General features: G+C 39.7%; 1 protein-coding gene across 1 annotated transcript; it reads right to left on the bottom strand.

The window, feature by feature from the left end:
• Positions 1-20663, bottom strand: LOC307044800 (tricarboxylate transport protein B, mitochondrial). Its single transcript, XM_079690191.1, has 9 exons — positions 19870-20663; positions 9669-9776; positions 8727-8826; positions 5698-5836; positions 4959-5043; positions 4691-4795; positions 3746-3861; positions 3538-3611; positions 1-1940 (listed from the first exon to the last, which is right to left on the bottom strand). Exons 1-9 carry the CDS (start codon positions 19979-19981, stop codon positions 1826-1828), a joined length of 954 nt encoding a protein of 317 aa, XP_079546317.1. The 5' UTR covers positions 19982-20663; the 3' UTR covers positions 1-1825.
• Positions 20664-20975: the final 312 nt, after the last annotated feature.

The following is a 20975-nucleotide window of genomic DNA, read 5'->3' as shown; positions in this document are numbered from 1 at the left end:
TTTTAAGATTTCAGATGCTTGTTTTAATTAGTTTTGAAACCCCCCCTACTAAACAAAGAAACTGAACATTAAGCACAGACAAATAGAGGGGACAGTGTTTATGCTCAAGCTTCATCATTAAGAACCACATAGCCTCTGAATACATTGACTTGCAATAATAATTACATTTTCTCTTGGATATTTGGCAGTTAGGATCACAAGCATAGTTCGGTCAAAACTGAAAAATACTATTAAAAATGAAGAATAATATTACAGAAATAGTGAAACACAACCCATCCGTATTTAAATTCAATTATTACATGAATACATATAGATCATGACTGTTTTCATTATCATTCAGTTGTTGTGTCGGTAAGATGAGATAAGAGATGAATATTCTATTGATAATAAATTAGGAATTACCTCAAGTACCATTCACAGTGTAACAGAAAAACAAAAGGCACAAGAGTGATAAAGAAAAATGAACCCTGAATGAAATACTGAATCAGAGAACCAATGGTAATCTTAATATAAATATATTACATTTAAATATAAAATATATTATTTTGTATGTGTTTAGCAGAACAATATGTCTCTTTCTTCCTTTTCAATAATTATTGTGTGACCCGCTGACAGGGTCCACATATCTGGGAATAATTTATTTAGGGAAAATGTGAAACCTGCTTCTAACATAAGCAGAACACAATCAAGCATCAAGTTACCTGATGAACAGTAGTGCTTCCATTAAAGAAAACAGGTCAGAGGTGATTGTCATTGGGATATTTAGACTCACAGTGAAATACAGCAATATCATATTTTCCTAACATCTTAAAAAAACTTCACACCGAGATCTGATCACAGAAACAACAAGTGGCCCACGATAACAACAAGTCATTTCTCACCCATAAAGATATTGAACATTCAATTAATACATTTATAAAGAAGGTCACAATATAAGTCATAATACTCTTCTCTATTTAAGCACGTTATGCTACATTAGCATGTTCTTATTCTGAACATATATTCCTAGTATAACAGGTTTGGCCTTTGGCACAATAACAATATATATATATATATATATATATATATCATACTTTGCAACAAAACTATAATGCTGGTTATAAATTAAATAAGAATCTATCATTTATAAAAATAATTGGCATATTATAATAGTAAAATCATTCTATTAAAGGCTTAGTTATGGAAATAACTGCAGTATATGTGACTGTAAACTGCAGCCAGCTGGAGTCTGGCTCCTCTGAACCACAAACAGGCAAGTAGAGGCAGAGAGCACATCTGACTTAAGAAAACTAAGTATGACACATGCATTACTCACAGTAATGAGTAAATCAGCTATGAATGATGAGAAAAATAAAGTTCTCTACTGAAGGAGGGTATTTTAAAAAGCAGGATTTAAAGAAATGTAACCAGATAACTTGGAAAAAAGCTTACATTCATTCAGGAAATGTTTAAGCTAATCATAATGTGGACCCTCATATTGACACTTCGTTTAACTTGGAGAAATGATGACTTTCTAGAATATGCTTTTCCACATTATTTGGATCATTTTATGATCCCACTTTTGATATAAGATGTCTTGTTTTAATGCAGCAAAGCTCTGCATACACACAGCTGTCCAGATGTGGGCGGCACTACTGTATGTTCAGGCTTTGCCCCTTATCTAAATGAGCTCTTTAACTTCCTGTTAGCATTTGACACTCATCTCAGTTCAGCTCTCTGTCTCACCCCCTCTGACTTTGTGATGCGGAGGAGGTCGGACAAACTGGGATCTGTGTCTGATGCCTGGAGAGTAGGAAGCCGCGGGCCTCTCTGCACATCCAGAGGCTCAGTCCGTCTTCCAGACAACATTCAGGACCTTCACCACCTCCTCATAGATGATGAAGACTATGGCCACGTCCAGACACACACGGCCCAGCCGAGGAACCGTCCCTTTGTAGAAACTGCAGGTGGACATAGAGAGGCAGAGAGAGGTCATTATAAAACATCATTTTGTTAGGTAGACACATTTATTGATGACTTTTACATGTGTGAATGAAATATGAATCAAAAATTGTATTCGATCCTGGTTTATAAGATGTAATTGTTTAATTTAATGTTAAATGTGTTATTACTGTCTTTACCGTATTAAAAATATTTTGTGACTTAAACAAATGTTTTAGACAAATATTTCTTATTTAAAGATCCTCCCTCAATAGGTTTCTGGGCTGAGTACTTGTGTTCTACATATTTTATAATAATAATAATACATTTTATTTTTAGGCGCCCTTTCATGACACCCAAGGACACCGTACAATTTGTTAAAAAAGGAAAGAAAGAAAACGCTAATAGGCAACAGAACATGATAAAAACACAAACTGGAAATCATGGAGGAGACAGTCAAGTGGACACAAATGAAACATATAATGGGGAGCACTACAGTGAGTAGGCAGATTTGAACAGGTGGGCTTTTGAATATGGTGATTGTGTCTGGCTGTCGGATGTGCGGGGGGAGGGAGTTCCAGAGTCTGGGAGCAGTGCAGCTAAAAGCCCGAGCACCCATGGTGACGAGGCGTGGGGTGGGGACGGTCAGCAGACCAGCAGAGGAGGAGCGGAGGGAGCGAGAGGGGGTGTACTCTTGAAGAAGGTCAGCCAGATAGGGGGGAGGGGGGGCAGGTTATGTAGGGCTTTGTAAGTGAGCAGTAGGTTTTTGAAGTTGATACGGGATTGAACAGGGAGCCAGTGGAGTTGGATGAGGATGGGGGTGATGTGTTCTGAGGCCTTGGCGCCGGTGATGATCTGGGCTGCAGAGTTCTGTATGATTTGTAGTTTATTGATGAGCTTGGTGGGTATGCCCGAGAGGATGGCGTTACAGTAATCGATGCGGGACGTGAAAAATGCATTGACCAGGACTTCAGTGTTTGATTGAGAAAGGGATGGGCGGAGTCTGGAGATGTTACGTATGTGGAAGAAGGCAGTCCGGGTGATGTTGTTGTGAGGTGAAAATGAGAGGGAACTTTCCAGGATGACACCAAGGCTCTTAACTTGGCCAGAGAAAGGGATGGAGTAGCCATCAATGATGAGGTTTGAGGCAGGGGAGGATGGGGTTTTGGAGAGGATGGTTTTGGTGCCAACCAGCAGGGCTTCGGTTTTGCTGCCGTTGAGTTTTAGGAAGTTCCTGCTCATCCAGCTCCTGATGTCCTGGAGGCAGTTGGTGAGAGAGGTTGTGGGGAGGGCAGTGTTGGGTTTGCTGGAAATGTAGACCTGGGTATCATCGGCGTAACAGTGGAAATGGACATTATGATGACGGAGGATAGTGCCAAGGGGGAGTAGGTAGATAATAAACAGGAGTGGATATATATATATATATGGAATATGATATTGTGTTATATAAACTGTATATAAATAATTGGGTTGAACTAGAGTCAATCATTTGTGTTTCCATTTACAACAGCAAGCTTTAAAAGCAGTAGAGCAGCAGGGATAAGAGGAGATAAAGCCTGCTGTGCACCTAACTCTATAAACCAAAGCAAAAACAAAACAAAGTGAAGGCGTACTCACGCTGCCAAGCCCTCGTGTCTCATGATCTTTAATGCACAGTCCAATGTGCTTTTATATTTGTGTGCTTCCAGACCCTTTGGAAAGAAAAGAAAGGTATTGTTATTTCTAATCAATGACAACAGGTGGTAACAACTCAAAACAATTTTAACCAAAATGCCAGCAAAGAACACAAAAACCTGTGTTTAATCTCAGCCATCGAGTAATGTACCTGCATCCTTGTCTTGATGACATCTAGTGGTGTGTTTCCAAAGACACTGGCGGCTCCAGCTACAGCTCCAAACGTTCCCGTCACCAAGGGGTTCATGGCTTTATTGGGGTTGTCACCTGGTGAAAGGACATAGCATGAGTCAGTAACAGTGAATGCTTTGATGCAATTTCAGTCCTGGTACATCTCAGCTGAGTGCGTACTGTAGTTACTATCAGCAGGTCAGACGGCTGTGTCCCAATTCCATACACTATGCAGCATTAGAGTAACATTCATAGCATACTATTGCTGGGTCAGGACATTTTGAAGGAAGTCCATTTTTGTAATCAAATTACATGGCAGTTACATAATCCATTGGAAAACATAGAAATCTAATCTAACATGAATATATTTGAAATGATTTGTTTTATTTTTTATAAATTGTAAAAAAAAGTATTTGTTATATTAACTTCAAAATCAATTATTAAAGATATTGCACATATATACTTATATAAATCAAATAATCAAATGATCCTTATCCTAACAGTACTGGCAAAACATGCTGCAACAAACTTTTATTGAAAGTAATAGCACCAGTTTTCATGAAACAAAGTCTCATATTTTATAAAGTTGCAATAAAAAATGTTATTAATTAATCCTTGTCAATATAACTTCAATACAGTTTTACGTGCTTACTTTTTAAAATCTGATTTCAAAATAAATGGTGATAATTTATAATCCATTATGACCAAACCCCAAATGTTCCCAGTCTGTATGCTTGCATTTCTTTGCAGGCAGACTTCTGCTTCTCAAAGGATCATGAAGTGTTTAGGCTAAACCATTACAGAGGAGCTAATTTAACAAATACCTCAACTCATTTACCAGCCCATCAGCAGTATTGGTCTTTTTAAATATCTCTCACACTTATAAACAGATAAACACATACAGTAAATATTGATGCACACTGACCTTTGTACCAGTTCTTGAGAGAGGTCATCACATAGAACCGAATGGCTTGGTTGGAGCCTTGCTTAAGGACTGTGGCAGTGAGACCCTGGTATGTCCCTCTTATTCCTGTAAGGCATGATAAGTAGGTACATTTATTATGCTCTTATATTTAATAAAAAATCATCATGTCTGGGTGCAACATGTTTTAATAACATTATGTTTGCAGCTGCATTACCCAGTCTGACCACGAGATGGCAGGTGAGCTACATGCATTGAAGCTGGTGTTTACCTTGGGCATTGATGATCTCCCTGACTCCATGGTAGAAGCCCTTGTATTTTGGGTTGGCTGATGTCTGGTCATGAATGAATTTAACCTTCAGAGATTCAAAAAAACAAAAAACAAGGTCAACCAAAACATGAAATATTGCTTTGCTTTTTTTCACACACACAAGGTGATAAAAAAGGCACAAATGTTTAGTCTGGTCTTCTTTCAAAGTCACTTTTAAATGATACTGTCAATGTGCACGGACAGACACAATGCTTATCAAACAATTCTACTGAGATTATAATAAACTGAGAAGAGTGTTATCACATGTGTCTGCTGCTGAGATTTGTTATAGTAATGTAGCAGATGTTATATTTAGGAAAGTCTAAGAAAAACAGCCTGCTTATTCTGCGGATCATAAATATCTCAGATGCTAAATGAGAGTGATCATCCCATATACCAAAACAATACATTACTTCCATCTGGTCAGAGATACAGAACAATTCAATGGAGAAAAGCTTTCCGCCGGATTTTTGTTCCTTCTGAAATAGCAGATTAGCCTTGCTGACACTGTTGTCAACAGAAACATTGAATTAATGTACACAATAAGATAATGCATACTGTCTTTATCTGCATGATGCCACGTCTATAACCATCTGTTGCTATCTGTCTGTTGTTAAACATACTGTATATCTGTGTGTTTCTGTGTAGTGGCTGTGGAATCAAGTATCCCTCTGGGACAATAAATCAGGTGGTAACATACCTTAACAGTTTCCATGGGACACACCACGAAAACAGCCTCCAAGATGCCGGCTCCGAGCCCACACAGCAGGCCCTTGGTGCTATCCAGGCGACCGTTCTCATCCCTCGCACGGTTGCTGAGGAACTCAAACACCCCGAACCTGAAGGGACAGAACAGAGACAGCAGGGAATTATGGGACACGTTAACACAGGATTGATGTAAGGCAAGAAACATATATATATATATATATATATTTGGGATTATTGCCGCTTTAAAAACCCAAGATCACAGTGTATGTAAAGATGATCAAGTAAAAGGCTTGAGTACATTTGTAAAAGAAAACATACAGATGAGAGTATTGCAAAATAGCAGAATATACTTGTGATACTATAGCATGTGAAAAAGGACACAGTAGATAATTATCCTGCACAACGTCAGCAGGACAATTATCTTTTTTCTGGAAGTACATGAGGATGTTTCCACTCATACATTTATTAATACATTATAACCAAAGGGCAACAAACACCTCAGATTTTAAGTCAAATCAAACAAAAAAACTGCTCTCATTTCAGAATATGATGTCAGCTTTTAGTTTATTGTCCTTAGTTTACTGGGCACTAATTAATGATGCACCAATAAAATGGTGTCTCAGTAACCGGAGAGTGACCAGCAACAGCTGCCATGGAGTCCAGCCCAGAGAGAGCGACAGAGACACAGGTGTGTTTTATGTATCTCTGCAATCAGAAAATGTTGTGCTAGTAAGTCCTGTGCAAGAAATGCTATTTATAGAAGGAATTCAATTGTAGAGAAAGATGGATGCTGCCCGGTACATTTAGCAAAAGGGCGGGGGAGGACAGATACTTGGCCTTGATGAATGCTTTGTTTTCCCCTCTGACGTTTCTTAGTCTGCTTTAACCATATACCTGCCGCCATCACAGGACTCATCTCCTCTACCCGTCTCAGTGCCTTTCTTCCCATCTGCTTTTTTAGTTGAACATTTTCCTCTGCTCATTAACTTTCCACATCTGTTCCTCTGTCTCACTCCTTGCACACATTCAGTCCTGAAAGACTACACAATTAACTGACTCCTACTGTTGAACCGAAACAAACAACACAAGAAAATAAATCCATCCTCCGCTCCCTTATGCACACCGCTTGCTCATTACAAATAGTGTTTTGGCTTTGGAGAGAATAAAAAATGAAAGATTGTACTTAGGCTGCACCGAGGTGGCGGGGCACTTAATGCCTAACCTTGTGAAACAAATGCTATTGGTTAAAAGCGGCTGGAGAGAAATATGCCACTGTCAGGCCTGGTCCTGTGCCAATTTACTCCCTGAATACTCCTCTCCCCATTTAACAAGTGGATTAAACTTCAGCGTTCAAATGTGACACATTGCGTTTTGGCCGACATTCACAGTTGGAGATGAGTCATTCTGGACAGTGCTGCCAAATCTTCATTAGTGGGTCTTTCTACAAGGTCAGTTGTGCTGATTACAAGAGGAGGTGAATAAGAGAGAGAAAAGGGCCATCTGGAGACTGTAAAGGAAAGAAAGAAAGGAAGCTGGGCAGACAAGGGCGAGATGTAAATATGGATGAAGGGTTAAGGGGAGGAAAAGGTCAAAGGCTCTCTTGTCTGGCCCTCTGATAGCTCAAGCAGGCGGTGTGACGCATGATGGTGCACAGGCAATCAGTTAATGGGATAGGGGAGAAAGAGGGTTGAGGAGGAAAGGAGCGATATACAGGGGGAGGGGAAGGACGCTAGAGGAAGTAAGAAGAGAACAGATCGACCAAGCGACTCAGGAGAAGTGATGTTCAATGAAAGTGCCACGGCATTCTCAATAAATCTAAATCGAACTGCTTCCAACGGCTTTAAATCTCCCCGTCATGTTTCATGTTTTTAATCAGTTTTTCATGTTTTGCTGTAAATAAACTAAAGGGAAGGCAAATGTATTTATATAGCACCTAATCGTACACAAGTGCTCTACAGGCACAGGATAGTAAATATAGAAGTATAAAATATTGTAAACCATTCAAAAGGAAGCTGATGCCAGCAGTAGGCAGCATAATGGAAATCGGTACACTCAAAGTAATTGCATAAGATAATTAACACAATAGTAAAACTGAAAAAGAACTTGCAAACAACAGGTTATATATTTTATATATCTCATATGCAAAACCAGGAAATATTCTAAATCTCTCTGCTACTCGATGCCCAACACACACACACACACACACACACACACACACACACACACACACACACACACACACACACACACACACACACACACACACACACACACACACACACACACACACACACACACACACACACACACACACACACACACACACACACACACACACACACACACACACACACACACACACACACACAAGTCTCTATCTCAGTTCCCCTATTGAGACCCAGCCTGTTTTTGAGTGGCATCATCGCTCCGCCTGGCTGGACCTGTCTGCTTGATGGACAGGCAGGTCCAGCAGGGCTACTCCCATGACACATACACACACATGCACACACACAAACAATCACAAGAAAGAAAGAAAGACAGAGAAGGAGCGAAAGAATGAAACGGGGGAAAAAGACTCAGACACAGCGTTGTGCACCTTTGTCTGGAGATAAATGTCATTGCTGTAAAAGAATAATGTAATTATACTGAAGGCTAGTGTGGCATTTATGCCTTGCATTGTGGGTAATGGAGCAGAATAATTGGAACGTGTGAGTAGGCCTACTGTAAGTGTTACCAGGTAAAAGATCACAACAGCTCAGCTAAACGTTTTCCTTTTATTCCAGCCTTTACTGCACACATTTATTATAACATATATACTATATATGATATTTTTAAAAACTCAGAAAATGTAAAGTGCTGTAATATCACATGTAACAGTGTTCAATTATTATTTGTATATGGATTTTACATTTTGAGCTACTTTACATACTGTAGGTAGAAATGTATGTTGCAAATTTAATTTAGCGAATATATATTTCTTGTGAATGTTCTTACAGTAAACATTTCAGTTATTTGACTCACCTGACAGCAGATTTGGGTATGGATCCATACACCAGTGAGCTGAGTCCTCTGTACAGCCCTTTAACTCCGTGACCCTGTACCGTCTGTTTCACACAGTCCCCTGCAGGAAGAAAAGGTTTATTTTGATGTTTTTAATTAAATAGTTTATTATCTTGTTTTTAATTGATTGTGTCTTTGGTATGGAACGAGCCTTACACCAAAAGAGGAACATCTGTCCTAGCTAATCCAGAGGCTGTTTTCCCCAAATCTTTTTTTTTTTTTTTTTTTAATCTATGGCTTACTCTTGGAGATGTCTCCAAGTCCAGTTATCAAAGTTCTGTTAGTTAGCCAAGTGCACGACTGAGCAGAGACGCAACAGCTGTCTCGAGCACTCATTAGCATGGTCTCCTATCCTCAGCGCGTCAGCCAATATAACACTTCCTGTGTGTGTGTGTGTGTGTGTGTGTGTGTGTGTGTGTGTGTGTGTGTGTGTGTGTGTGTGTGTGTGTGTGTGTGTGTGTGTGTGTGTGTGTGTGTGTGTGTGTGTGTGTGTGTGTGTGTGTGTGTGTGTGTGTGTGTGTGTGTGTGTGTTAATGGTGGGTGTGCAACGGTCTGTTCTAAGTCATATAAACAAGCGACAGCCTGCCAGAATCCCTAATGTACCTGGGGATGGTGGGTAATTATATAATGAGCTCCTGAGAGAACCACAGAGACACGATGAAGTACAGAATATACTGTAGATAGATAGATAGATAGATATAGATAGATAGATAGATAGATAGATAGATAGATAGATAGATAGATAGATAGATAGATAGATAGATAGATAGATAGATAGATAGATAGATAGATAGATAGATAGATAGATAGATAGATAGATGATTTTTGGTTTCTCTTAAAATTCATGTAAAATGTCAGAACCGAAACTGGAGAAACATTGTCATTAACATACAAAAAGCTCACCTATTCCTCTGTATTTGGGTGGATTGGCCCTCTCATCCAGCTGTAACTGGGTCTTGACATACTCTGTTGGGAAGGTGATGCAGATCTCTATTCCACCTGCAAGGCCCCCTGAAAAACACAGAGAATCATTGTTTGTTAATATATGGAGCACAAAGAATTGGTATAAATTAACTTTAATGTGAACAAAAAACCAATGCCCAAGCAGGAAAAGGAAGCTTTGTTGACATATTGCCTAAACCTATCATACCATGCCTGCCTGGCTGCAGCCTAAGAAAGCCTGATTCAGTTCCCCATCCCCTTTATGAATTGCAGGGATGTGCCATTACGTTATGGATCATTACAGAGAGTCCACAAATGGCTTTCCCTCCATAAACATTAAAAGCGCCTCAGCTGATGGAGGAAGAGTAACGAGTAGAGCAAAGATAAATCAACTGTTCCTACCACGGCTAAACTACACAGCGCCTGTGCTGTTTGAGAGGAGAGGAAAGGGTTGTGTGAGACAATTTATCTGCCTCTCAAATTATCGTATGTCTAGATTGAAAATACACTAAAAGAAAGAAATCAGAAGTGAATGAATAAGCGTGTGTAAGAGTTCAGCCTGAAACCAGCACAGAGGATGAGTTGAGTGGATGAGGACAAGTGTCCAAACGCGAGGCCGAATCACAACACGATGAGTCACGAGGCCGGGAGGGAGGATGGAAAGAGGGCTGACATTAATTTAATTATCTGCTCAGGCTGCAGGGAGGGGCTCCATTACCCAGGCCAAGACCCTCCATTGACTCAATGACACATGCAACCAAGCACTGGGCAAGGGATACACACAGACGTCAGGTGGTTACACACAGACATAAAGACAGGCCCCCCCAAAAAATAAACAAACATTATGAGGAAAATGTTACTCTAGATAATGTGTATTTGTGTTATTCAGAACACGAGACATTCAAAAACCCATGAATGGTCACAAACTGAAATGCCTTTTCTGTCCCATGGACAGTCTAAATCTGGCACAAAGAGAAATGGCTTCAACAGGAAGTGGTTGTCTATCTGTTTTTGGGAAATACCAGTTGAGATGTTTTATGAAGAAAAGAATAGTAGCTCAGATGCTTTTAAAAAACTTCCCAGTCAAGAGTTCCCATTCGATTACAAACAATACCCTAAAAAAAGCCTCTTCATGAAGAATATTAAAGTGATTATAGCGTCCTTCCAACTATTTTCATGGCATATGTTTTTGTTTGGAAAATCCAGATACACTGGGGCATTCATATGCTGCTTTCCTCCAACTCTCTTTGGGGAATTTAATGTCTCTTGTGTTACTACAGTATGACTCAGAGCTTGAACCAGTCGTTTTGTCAATAATTGAGTCCTAAAATCCTATTTCTTTAAACAGGAGAATAACATAAATTCACGTAAAATCAACAAGTTTCAAAACATTTTTTAAATGTAATTATCCATCTTATCTTGTTTCTTGTTTGGAGTTATGAGATCACTCAAACGTTTCTCATACTAAGACTACTGGCAGAAATGTTCTTTGTTTTAAGAAAATTAAGTCTTACAAATCTGTTAGTGAGGCAGTGTTCTTTCTTTCAGTTTAAACATGCATGTGAGCGATTTAGCTCTGCAGTTTTGCACTCGTCACTGTTGTCAACACAACCTTTATCCCTGTGACACCTCAAAGCCAAGTCTCCACTTAAGATAAAAACATATATTTAACCCAGGACACACACTAAAGGACTATAAGTAGATGGCAGTGTAATTCAAATGAAATACCCAAAGTTTCTATGCACACTAAATGAACATAACAGTGTTCCTGATATTAGTCGTGGCCTTTTGCATAAGCGACGTCTCAGTTTGCTCAAGCCTTAAAAGCATCTGACTCACCGTGTTCTCTTTGTCTGCACCCCCCTTTTCTGTGGGAACGACTGATTTAATAAAGGAAATCAATAAGGAAAATGGCTTTTACTTAAGGCTGCACACTTATCTAACATAACCATTAAGCGTAATTTATCTCACTGTGATCTTATTCCGGACAAATTCTAAAGGGCCAAATTCTAATATTGAAATTGTGTGATTCAACTATTAGTTAAAATCCACACCAAAATGTTTTAAAGCATGACATCCCTAAATGATACAAAACTGAGCACCACTAAGCAGAATCATGACACACACACACACACACACACACACACACACACACACACACACACACACACACACACACACACACACACACACACACACACACACACACACACACACACACACACTTTAATCAACAGGCCAGTGAGCTGTAATTATTTTAATCCTAACAGAGTTGTAAGTATAAATGTTAGGGGGCTAAGATGTAAAATATATCCCACGAGCTTTGCAATGCTCCATTCCAGACCCGGATCCTGGATCAGTGGTTAGAGAGGAGGAAACAATAAACCTCATTCAACTGTGTTCAGCTAGACGCTGCACGTGAAAACCAAGCAGCAATCACTCAGAGGCGGCGACTGCGCAACACACACACAATCAATCCTCATCAGAATCACAGCCCCCGTGGTGAAGAAGCAGTTTGTTTGTCTTCTAGTTCATTTTGCTACCTGCATCCATTTTGCTACAGACACCCAAAATGACTCCTGTGCAGCCGCCAAACGTGGGTTACAGGAGAAAAATTGTCATTAATCCTCATCTTCACAAATAGACTCTCCTTCCCGTTCTATGAGCAGCACCTTCTTTCCTCTCTCCTTAATCTCACAGCAACACCTCTCCACACTGTGTCATAAAATCAATACATCCACATAATATCCTTGACACTCACTATTACACGACAAGAAATAGAAAATGGCTTGAATGATATTCAGAGCCCAGAGGAGGCGGAAACAGGTACTGTAGAGCCTGCGTCTACAGACTCTGAGGAGACTTGAAAATACCTCAAGCTAAGCAGCAGTTTGACAAATCGGAAACTATATGTTGATGTATGGTATAGAACAGTGGTTCTCAACTGCTCGCGACCCAAAAGTGGGTCGCGGACCCGTTTCGAGTGGGTCGCAGATGTGTGAGTGAAAAAAAAAAAATAGGAGAAAAAGTCAACCTTTTATTTTGAAGGCCCGATTTTCTAACGCTGTGCATGCAGCAGGCGTTGGACTGAAAGTACCGGAGACCATAAACAGTTTTGAAAACTTCTGTCACGTAGTGATCATCTTCTCAATAAAACATAGAAGATGATCACTACGTGACAGAATGTTTTTCGAGTCTTCTGGCCAATCAGAATCAAGATTGTTGCCGGAAGTCCCCACGGAGTATAACTTTGCGGTAGAACTATTCTTTATACACCCATGGGTACAACTTCATATAAAAATGAACACATAATGAAATATGACTCCCGGTTTGATGATTGACAGGCCACAGAACAATGGGGGCTATCTACCCTTACCCACAAAGTAAAGTAGGCTATTTCCCACAGACTCTCTCCTCTTTGCTCGTCTCACTGTGTGGAGCAGCAAGTTCAGCTGTCAGAACAAAAGTAAAAAACAAACAATGGCATAAAATATTATTAATATGTCGTAATACATCTATGTATTTTTATTTTCAGAGTGTACCAGAATGGGTAGTTTATATGTTAGTATTTTAAAAAATCTCCTGGGGGACAATTCCCCCAGACCCCCCTTCTGGGGTTAGGTTTTCAGCACGTGTGCCTTTTTATGTTATACAGTTCAGCTTTGATTCCATCATCTCATTAAACCTTATTTAAAAGAATTGTTTTGTTCTGTGAAGGGATATAAGGGATATATGAACTGAACTTCACTTTAATTAATATTGTATACTGCAAAGCGTATATATTACTGCAGGATCTTTTGTTGAATAGATTTGAGTGGTTCAACATTTCGGGTCGCGATCTATTGACTAAGGAAAAAGTGGGTCCTGAGGCCTGACCAGTTGAGAACCACTGGTATAGAAGGTAACACTGTGCATGGACAAAGTGATTTTATAGTTCTACCAACACTACAGATGTGAAAATTACGCCTGTATTTGAAAATTACACATACTATTTACATACACAATATTAAAAATCTGCTATAAAATCTTCTTTCTAATGGATGACAACATGAATATAAGTGAGCTACTGATGTTGGGTGAGAAGGCTCCCTGTGAGCGTTCACGTTTCACCCAAAGATGTGTGAAGGTGTTAAGGTTGGGGTTCTAATGAAGTTCTTCCATACCAAATTTGAAAATCCATTGCATTATGGACCTGGCATTTTGCACTAGAGTCACGTTAAAAACAGGATGGACGAAAAGTCAGGGGATCGTCAAAGTCATTGAGGTTTATCCTCTGGTCACTATGGACATTTTTAACTACTTTTAGAGCAATCCATCTAATGATTGTTGAGAAATTTCAATAAAAAATAAAGAAAACGTCAACCTGCTAGCGACACTTGAGGTTTACAAGACCATCCTCTGGGGACCACAAATCTCTATATCACTACAATCCATCCAACAACTTATACTTCGTTATATATGTGTAGGTGTAAACACATTTCCACAAATCTACTGATGCATGCTGCACACACAGACACAACTGCAGAGCCACTTTTCTCACCGTAAAGAGAGACACAGAGGCCGCCAGCTGACAGGGAAGAACTGTCTCTGAAATCTTGTCCCATCCTGCTGTGGTGACTCTAATGAGCATCCAACACATCTGGTCCACAAAAAAAAAAACATTCATTTTTGGATCAGCTGACTATCTAGCATGGTGTCTGGATGTGGCAGGTTCTAAAATGTGTATTTTATTTTCCTTAAGATAAATATTTTTAAAGCAGTGTTGCAAAAAACTGAAATGTCAGATGTATTGGTACCACTTTACAATAAGACTACCCTTATAAAGGATTCATAAAGGATTTATAATTAGGTTATGAATTAGGTTGTAAACACTTTATTAATCATTAAGAACCATTTATAAACCAGTTCTAACATAGTTTTCATCAACACATGCTCACTATTTGGCAAGATGACTAAGCCTTATATTGGCTACTTAGCGAGAATCAAATCAGTGAGCAACAGATACCAAGGATGCTGGCTGATGAAGAAGACAAAGTAAGCTAAGTAGCCAATATAATACTTAGCAGTGCAGATAAATGTGGGCTCACTATTTGGCAAGCAACCGGTCACAGTTGCCCTGTTTATCTCATGTCTTATAAAAGCACATTACATTACATGACACTTGTCAGACGTTTTTATCCAAAGCGACTTACATACATTCAGTTCAGTGGACAATCCCCACAGGAGCAATTTGAGGTGAATTCTCTTGCCCAGGGACGCAACGACATGCTGACTGCAGTGGGACTCGAATTTGCTACCCCCTAATTCGAAGTCCAGCACACTATCCACTGAGCCACAGCCTCCCTATCCTTATGAATGACTTATAAAGTGTTCATAACCTAATTGATAAATGAATTACAAACTATTCGTAAACCTTTTATAAGGGTAGTCTTATTATAAAGTGGTACCGATTTTTTTTTAAGTGACTCCATGTTCGGCTCATAAAACTCACAAACTCATTCCAACAGTCAAGTGTGTAACTACTGTACGTGTGTTTTTTGGTGTATGTACCAGCAGATTCATAAGCAGTTTTCCAGCATAATCAATTTATTATTCATCCAGATGTTCCTTATTTAGATTCCTTTAAATTCTCTGGAGTCAGGGGGAAGATGTTATTAAGTCTATATCTCCAGTCCAAACAGAGAACATAGCCAGAGGACTGATGTACTTCAAACATGAGGTGTCCTAATAAGAGAGCCGTCATATTCCTGTTTGCCCAGAGAAAAACATGAAAAGAATTATTCATCTGACGCCTGGCCTTTAAGCCTTCCTCTGTCCCGCTCAACACTCCCTAATGCTTCACTGATGTTTAATTACTGGGAGGATGCTGATTAATTTTACATAGGAACTATTTTAACTGCAGCATGCAGATTGTTTGCTGATTTACATGAACGGGACAACTGCCCATAGGTTGATTTGACACTGTGTACAGTAGTAGACAAAGCTGCAAGGCTCTTACCAGATAAAGAGTAAAAACGTTTGGCTTTCCATGCTTTACATCACTGATTCATAACTGTTTTTTTGTCAAAACTCTCTAAAAATCTTTAATATAACTCAGTAGGAAGCAGATAGAGAACAACACTTTGAGGCCTTTAAAAGATTGTTGTTGGGCGACCATCTTTCAACTCTACGACGTGTTTCACTAAGGTAATTACTTTAAAATGAATGACCCTGCTGTGATTATATAACTTTGACAAATTATAGCAAATACCTGACAACCCTGATTAATTATATCAAACAAGCCCAGTTTCTCTACACAATAGTGACATCAATTAAAACCAGTGGCTAATTGAAAGAGAAAATATATATAGAAACCATCAGTCTGTTGGTGAAAATGATAAGGCAAGCATCTAAAAGCATATGTGTAGTGCGGAAATGAAGCAAGCAATTAAGAAACTAATAATGTATTATTAAGTCGGCAGTCATATGGGTCTAATATATTTAAAATTACTGTGCTGATATCTGCACAGCTATTTTTTTGTGTGGATGCATAACACCAATATGTAGCTGACAGGCGGGGGGAGGTGTTAAAGGGGTGCACTGTAATTTATCATCTAGCAGCTCCTGGTACTCAGGGTGTGCAGGCATCAGCACAGGGGAGGGGAGGAGACTGTGTACGTCACCGAGGCAACATGGAGTAAGCGCACAATTTGACAAGCCCTCTGAGCCTGAGAGGAGACAGCCACTCAGAGAATTTAACAGGCTGCCCTGAGGCCAGAGAGAGAGAAGGAAAGAGAGCAGGAAAAGTGACATAAAAACACACTTATCTCAGTGGAGAATCAATCCTGTTATCAAGATAATAATGAAAATACTTTCCCTCTCCGTCTATCCCTCTGCTTTCTAGGCTCTTCTCAGAGGGGTAATAAATGAATGCCACAATAGAACAGTGTATGAATGCACAGCAGACAGTGAATCAGGACCAGGGACCCATTTAGAGCGCTCTCTCTCCCTAAGGCTTCACACAGATAAAGCTCTCACTACTTCCGTGTCTGATCTTCAGTCATCACCACTGACTGTTGAGGGAAGACTTGAACTAGCCGAGAGCTCACAGACCTCTAAAAGCTTTGGAAATGTGCACCCATCCTCCCCAACCACTGTCTATGTGGGATCTTTAATCCATTAGGCTTTGACCTTCTACTTCTTGCTTCGTCTACACAGAACCTTTGGGCATGTGCGTAAGGCTGGCTATCAGCACACAGCCATACTGCTAAACATGACAGATACATTTTAAGTAGCATTAGCATGTCACAACACTGTGAGACATGTCAATTGGATTTATGCACTGCTATAGATAGGTGAGGAGATTTGGTATCGAGACAATGTAAACAATCAGCTGAGCTTTTTGATAGACGACATCTCAGGGCAGATTCCAAAAGAGAGTTAATCTACTGCTGAGTCATGCCAATAATGTACTATCATTAAACTACTACTGACACACACTGTCATTTCCAAAATCTTTGGAAGACAGTGATAAATCAATGCTTTCTTGATCAGGAGGAGTCAGAGGGTGCACAGTGTTGAGACAGAGTGAATTAAGTCATGCTGCTGTTGCAAAACTGGACAGACAGGCTGAAGAAGAGCTGAACGACACCGGGAGCAACACTGGGCCATTTCCAGTCAATCAGGCTCCACGGGGCTGAGGGGGGAGGGGAAAGGTCTCTCCACGGCCACATTTCCATTCCTCGGTGGCTGACAGGACGAAACGAGTAGGGACTGTAGAGGGACTTTTTTCTCTTCGTCTCTACCATGTAACACATAACTAATGTATGCAACAGTTGTTTTTATATGTTTTAATCCTCTTTGAATCTCTTTGGATACACCTTGTTGACAGGGCAGATTGGTGCTTACAGTAACGAGTTCCAAAATACATTAGAGCATAATCTTTATTTTTGAATTAAAGTACCATATCAATAGGAAGGTATAAAGCATATGTGGATATAGGGTTTGATGGTAATGTAGACGGTCTGTAATGTCAAATGTATTTGTTATTCTTTATTTGTTGTCATTGTGTATGATGTGTATATGTTTCTTGTGTGTCCCATTGTGTTAACATGAATCTAAATCTATATTGAATCGGGCATTGCAAATGTTTCCCATTTACAGCAGCTGACAGAGCAGCGTGTATGTTACTGTTAACATATGACTACACTGAGCATGTATGCAAACACTTTAGAGTTTAAAGGAATAATTGATGATTGATCAATCAATTATTAGTATTTTCAAGCAAATAATACTAAACATTGGCTGGTTTAGACTTCTCAATTATAAGATGTGATGCTTTTGTTTCTCATATATATTATGTTGAATTGTTTGTACACTTGGCCAGGTGAAACAAGTAATTTAAAGATGTCCCTTTGGGGTCAGAGGACTCGTGCAGGCATTTTGACTTTTTTCTGACTTTTGGTTCCAACATTTCAATTGATGAAAAAACCAGTAACAGCAGAAAACTAAAATAACTGTAAGTTGCAGCTTTAAATTGTTTTTTCAATCTTCAATCAAAAGTAATTAATTCAAAAACAATAAAATATTCAGGATGTATGTGGTGCCAGAAAACAAGACTGAAATCAACAGAGTGCAGCCAAATATCAGCATGTGGCCTTAATACAGCAGCATCTCTGTGAAGCGCTTCATCAACGGATCTGCTGCACCCGATCATCAACACAAGGGGGAGGGGGGGGTAGAGCAGCAGGAGAGGAGAGTCTGAATCTCAGCGGGGATAAACTGATGAATCACAGGTATGGCTAAAACAAGCATCAGCTGAAGTGGTGCTAAACCAAAAAGTCAATTCATAGATTTGTTAAAATTTTTTTACTTAATATTAGTTGAATGTGCAGCTTCCCTTCATAGATTGTTTTAATATTCTGTTTCATATTATATACAATAATAAATTTTGTGTTTTTTTTTTTTAAGCTGTCAAGCCAAGAAAGTCTGGTCACTCTCTGGGTACGTCATATCAATATTTTTGGACATTTTATTGACTCTAGAGTTAACCCATTATATTCTGTTTAAATGATTGTTGTGAGGAAAATATTGTTTTTCCAGTTGCAGAATTGTCTGGTACTGACCATAGACTGTATAGAGACTACAGCCCATCATTTATATTTGAGAAAGTAATCCAACTACGTCTATTCATTAGCTGCTCAGGGACTTTTAGATCTTATATAACATTATGTACACCAGAAAAATGGATTGCGATCAGTTATGGTAAAGATTAATTTGGTTGATGTCTCTAAGAAAAGGTATATTTTAATGTACAATTCCAGGAAAATTCTGAAAATCATATGATCAAGAGAAATGCTTAACATTAAAGGTCTGTCCTCTCGCTCACCTTCATACATGAGACATTGTTTAAATGGCTAGTGCTTGTCTCAGGAGAAAGTGTCCCCTACACTGCTGCGTGCATCAAACCACTCTAATACCATTACGTAAAGTGCACTGGAGGTGATCTGTAGATTAGATGGATACAATCACATCAGTGCTGCAGGTAAGATCTGCCTCTGGCACTGTCAGTAAGAAAACTCTTGTTTTTCTTGGGGAAATAAACTCTTACAAATATTTGTTTCTTTTACAACTGCTTCAAGGGTCAGGGGGTCAGAATCAGAAATTGGTGGAAGATCTATAACACTGTTAAAATACCTCGTTTTACAGCTCATCGTTTGTCTTGAGAAACATGTTTTGCAGCTCTCACATACTTCCTCTGTGCAGCTCCACTAACTAAAGTGAAACGTGTCATTAAGGAAGAGAAACGCCCTGGATGTGATCCGTGCAGCCAAACAGACTCGAGATAAAACGAAATGGAAAAAAAACGTCTGCACAGTCGTAACAAATAACTAACATCTCGTTTATAATTTAGAAATGAAAACCTGTTTGTGCAAAATAACAAAAACATGGTTGACCTTACATGACTTTCTTTGGGTGTGACTACATGAAGTTAAATCAGTGTTTGAATGGTTACCTGTTTTGCCTTCATAGATATTTCCAGTATGCATTATTGTTGCAACATAATTTCACAGATTATGACTATATTCAACAATAATTACAATAAAGTTATAATCACCCAGCATTCTAACCAGTGACATTTTGTCAAACTCTGACTTTTCCGCTTGACAATTAATTAACTTACCTGCCAGGATGGCTTTCCCCGGGTGGGTCAGTTTAGCTTTCCCCGCCGGAGCCGCGGCCGCCAGACACCGGGGTCTGGGGAAAGGGCTGATAAATGTGCCTCTACCCTGCATGATGACGGTAAAATGAACAGTAATATCTAGAAATCTAGTCTTGTGATGTTTTCTTCTATTAGGTAGCTTGCAGTTTGTTTTCCCAAGTAGGCTGGAGCGCGCAACACATGGACGGATGCTGTCTGATGCGCTTCTGATGCCGGTGACGCGCGGAGCTTCCAGCTGATCTGCTGACAGTGGGCGGAACCCGGGACTATCAAGGAAGTTGGGATCTTCTATAGCCAATATCTGCGATGTGTGGCCATGGTAACTAACGCTGTATCACGACTGAAGCGCGTAGGGGAGAGCAAAGCAACCCGGAAGCAAGGAGGCGCGGCCGGAGCAGTTTCTCCGTATCTGCCGCGTGTACAAAAGTGAATTTCAACAAGCCTGTAGTGCGACTGACAGGGGTCAGGGGGTGAGAGGAAACTGGCCACCTTTATTTCACAACAGAAAAAGGGTGGGGCGCAGCCTCTCAGGGTTTGCATTACCATTTAAATGCAGCTCAGAGAGGGAGAATAAAATCGGTTTCCCCTGTTATTACATATTTTACTACCAAAACCTTCTGTGTTTTCCCAACAGCAGCCAGTGATAGGTCGAAACAGCCCGGCTACACCCCCTCCGAACAAAGAGACACAGAAACAATCAATCGGGTCTTGGCAGCTTGGTAACCAAAATGTCAGTGTAGCAAGGGATGGAAAAAGGGTGCAGCAAAAGAAACCATGGCATAAATGTTCCAAGCTGTTCACACCTCCAGAAACACAAAGCATAGACATTGAAACCAACAGAGAGCTTGTTAATATTTCCTAAGATGTGAAGGAATTTAAAAAGAAATGCACCAACACTACTGTGTGTAAACTTTATTCCTCTTTCTGTATGCTCGACTTGTGCAGATAAAGGGAGTCAGTCGTGTGCAGCTTTTGCTTTGACAAATCCAAAGTTTTCACCACGGAGGGACAGACCTCAGTGTATCATAAGGAACTGTCGGAAAGCAGTCGAAGTAAACAATCAACTA

The sequence above is a fragment of the Notothenia rossii genome (genome assembly GCF_949606895.1).
Source record: "Notothenia rossii genome assembly, chromosome: 6".
Taxonomy (NCBI): domain Eukaryota; kingdom Metazoa; phylum Chordata; class Actinopteri; order Perciformes; family Nototheniidae; genus Notothenia; species Notothenia rossii.
This window is presented reverse-complemented; position numbering and strand designations above follow the sequence as displayed.

Coding starts and splice junctions, on each gene's coding strand:
- LOC307044800 (XM_079690191.1), bottom strand. CDS start 19,981: ATGCAGGGTAGAGGCACATTTATCAGCCCTTTCCCCAGACCCCGGTGT. Junction 3,612..3,745: donor TCATCAAGACAAGGATGCAG/GTACATTACTCG, acceptor TTCTTTCCAAAG/GGTCTGGAAGCACACAAATA. Junction 1,941..3,537: donor AGACACGAGGGCTTGGCAGC/GTGAGTACGCCT, acceptor GTCCACCTGCAG/TTTCTACAAAGGGACGGTTC.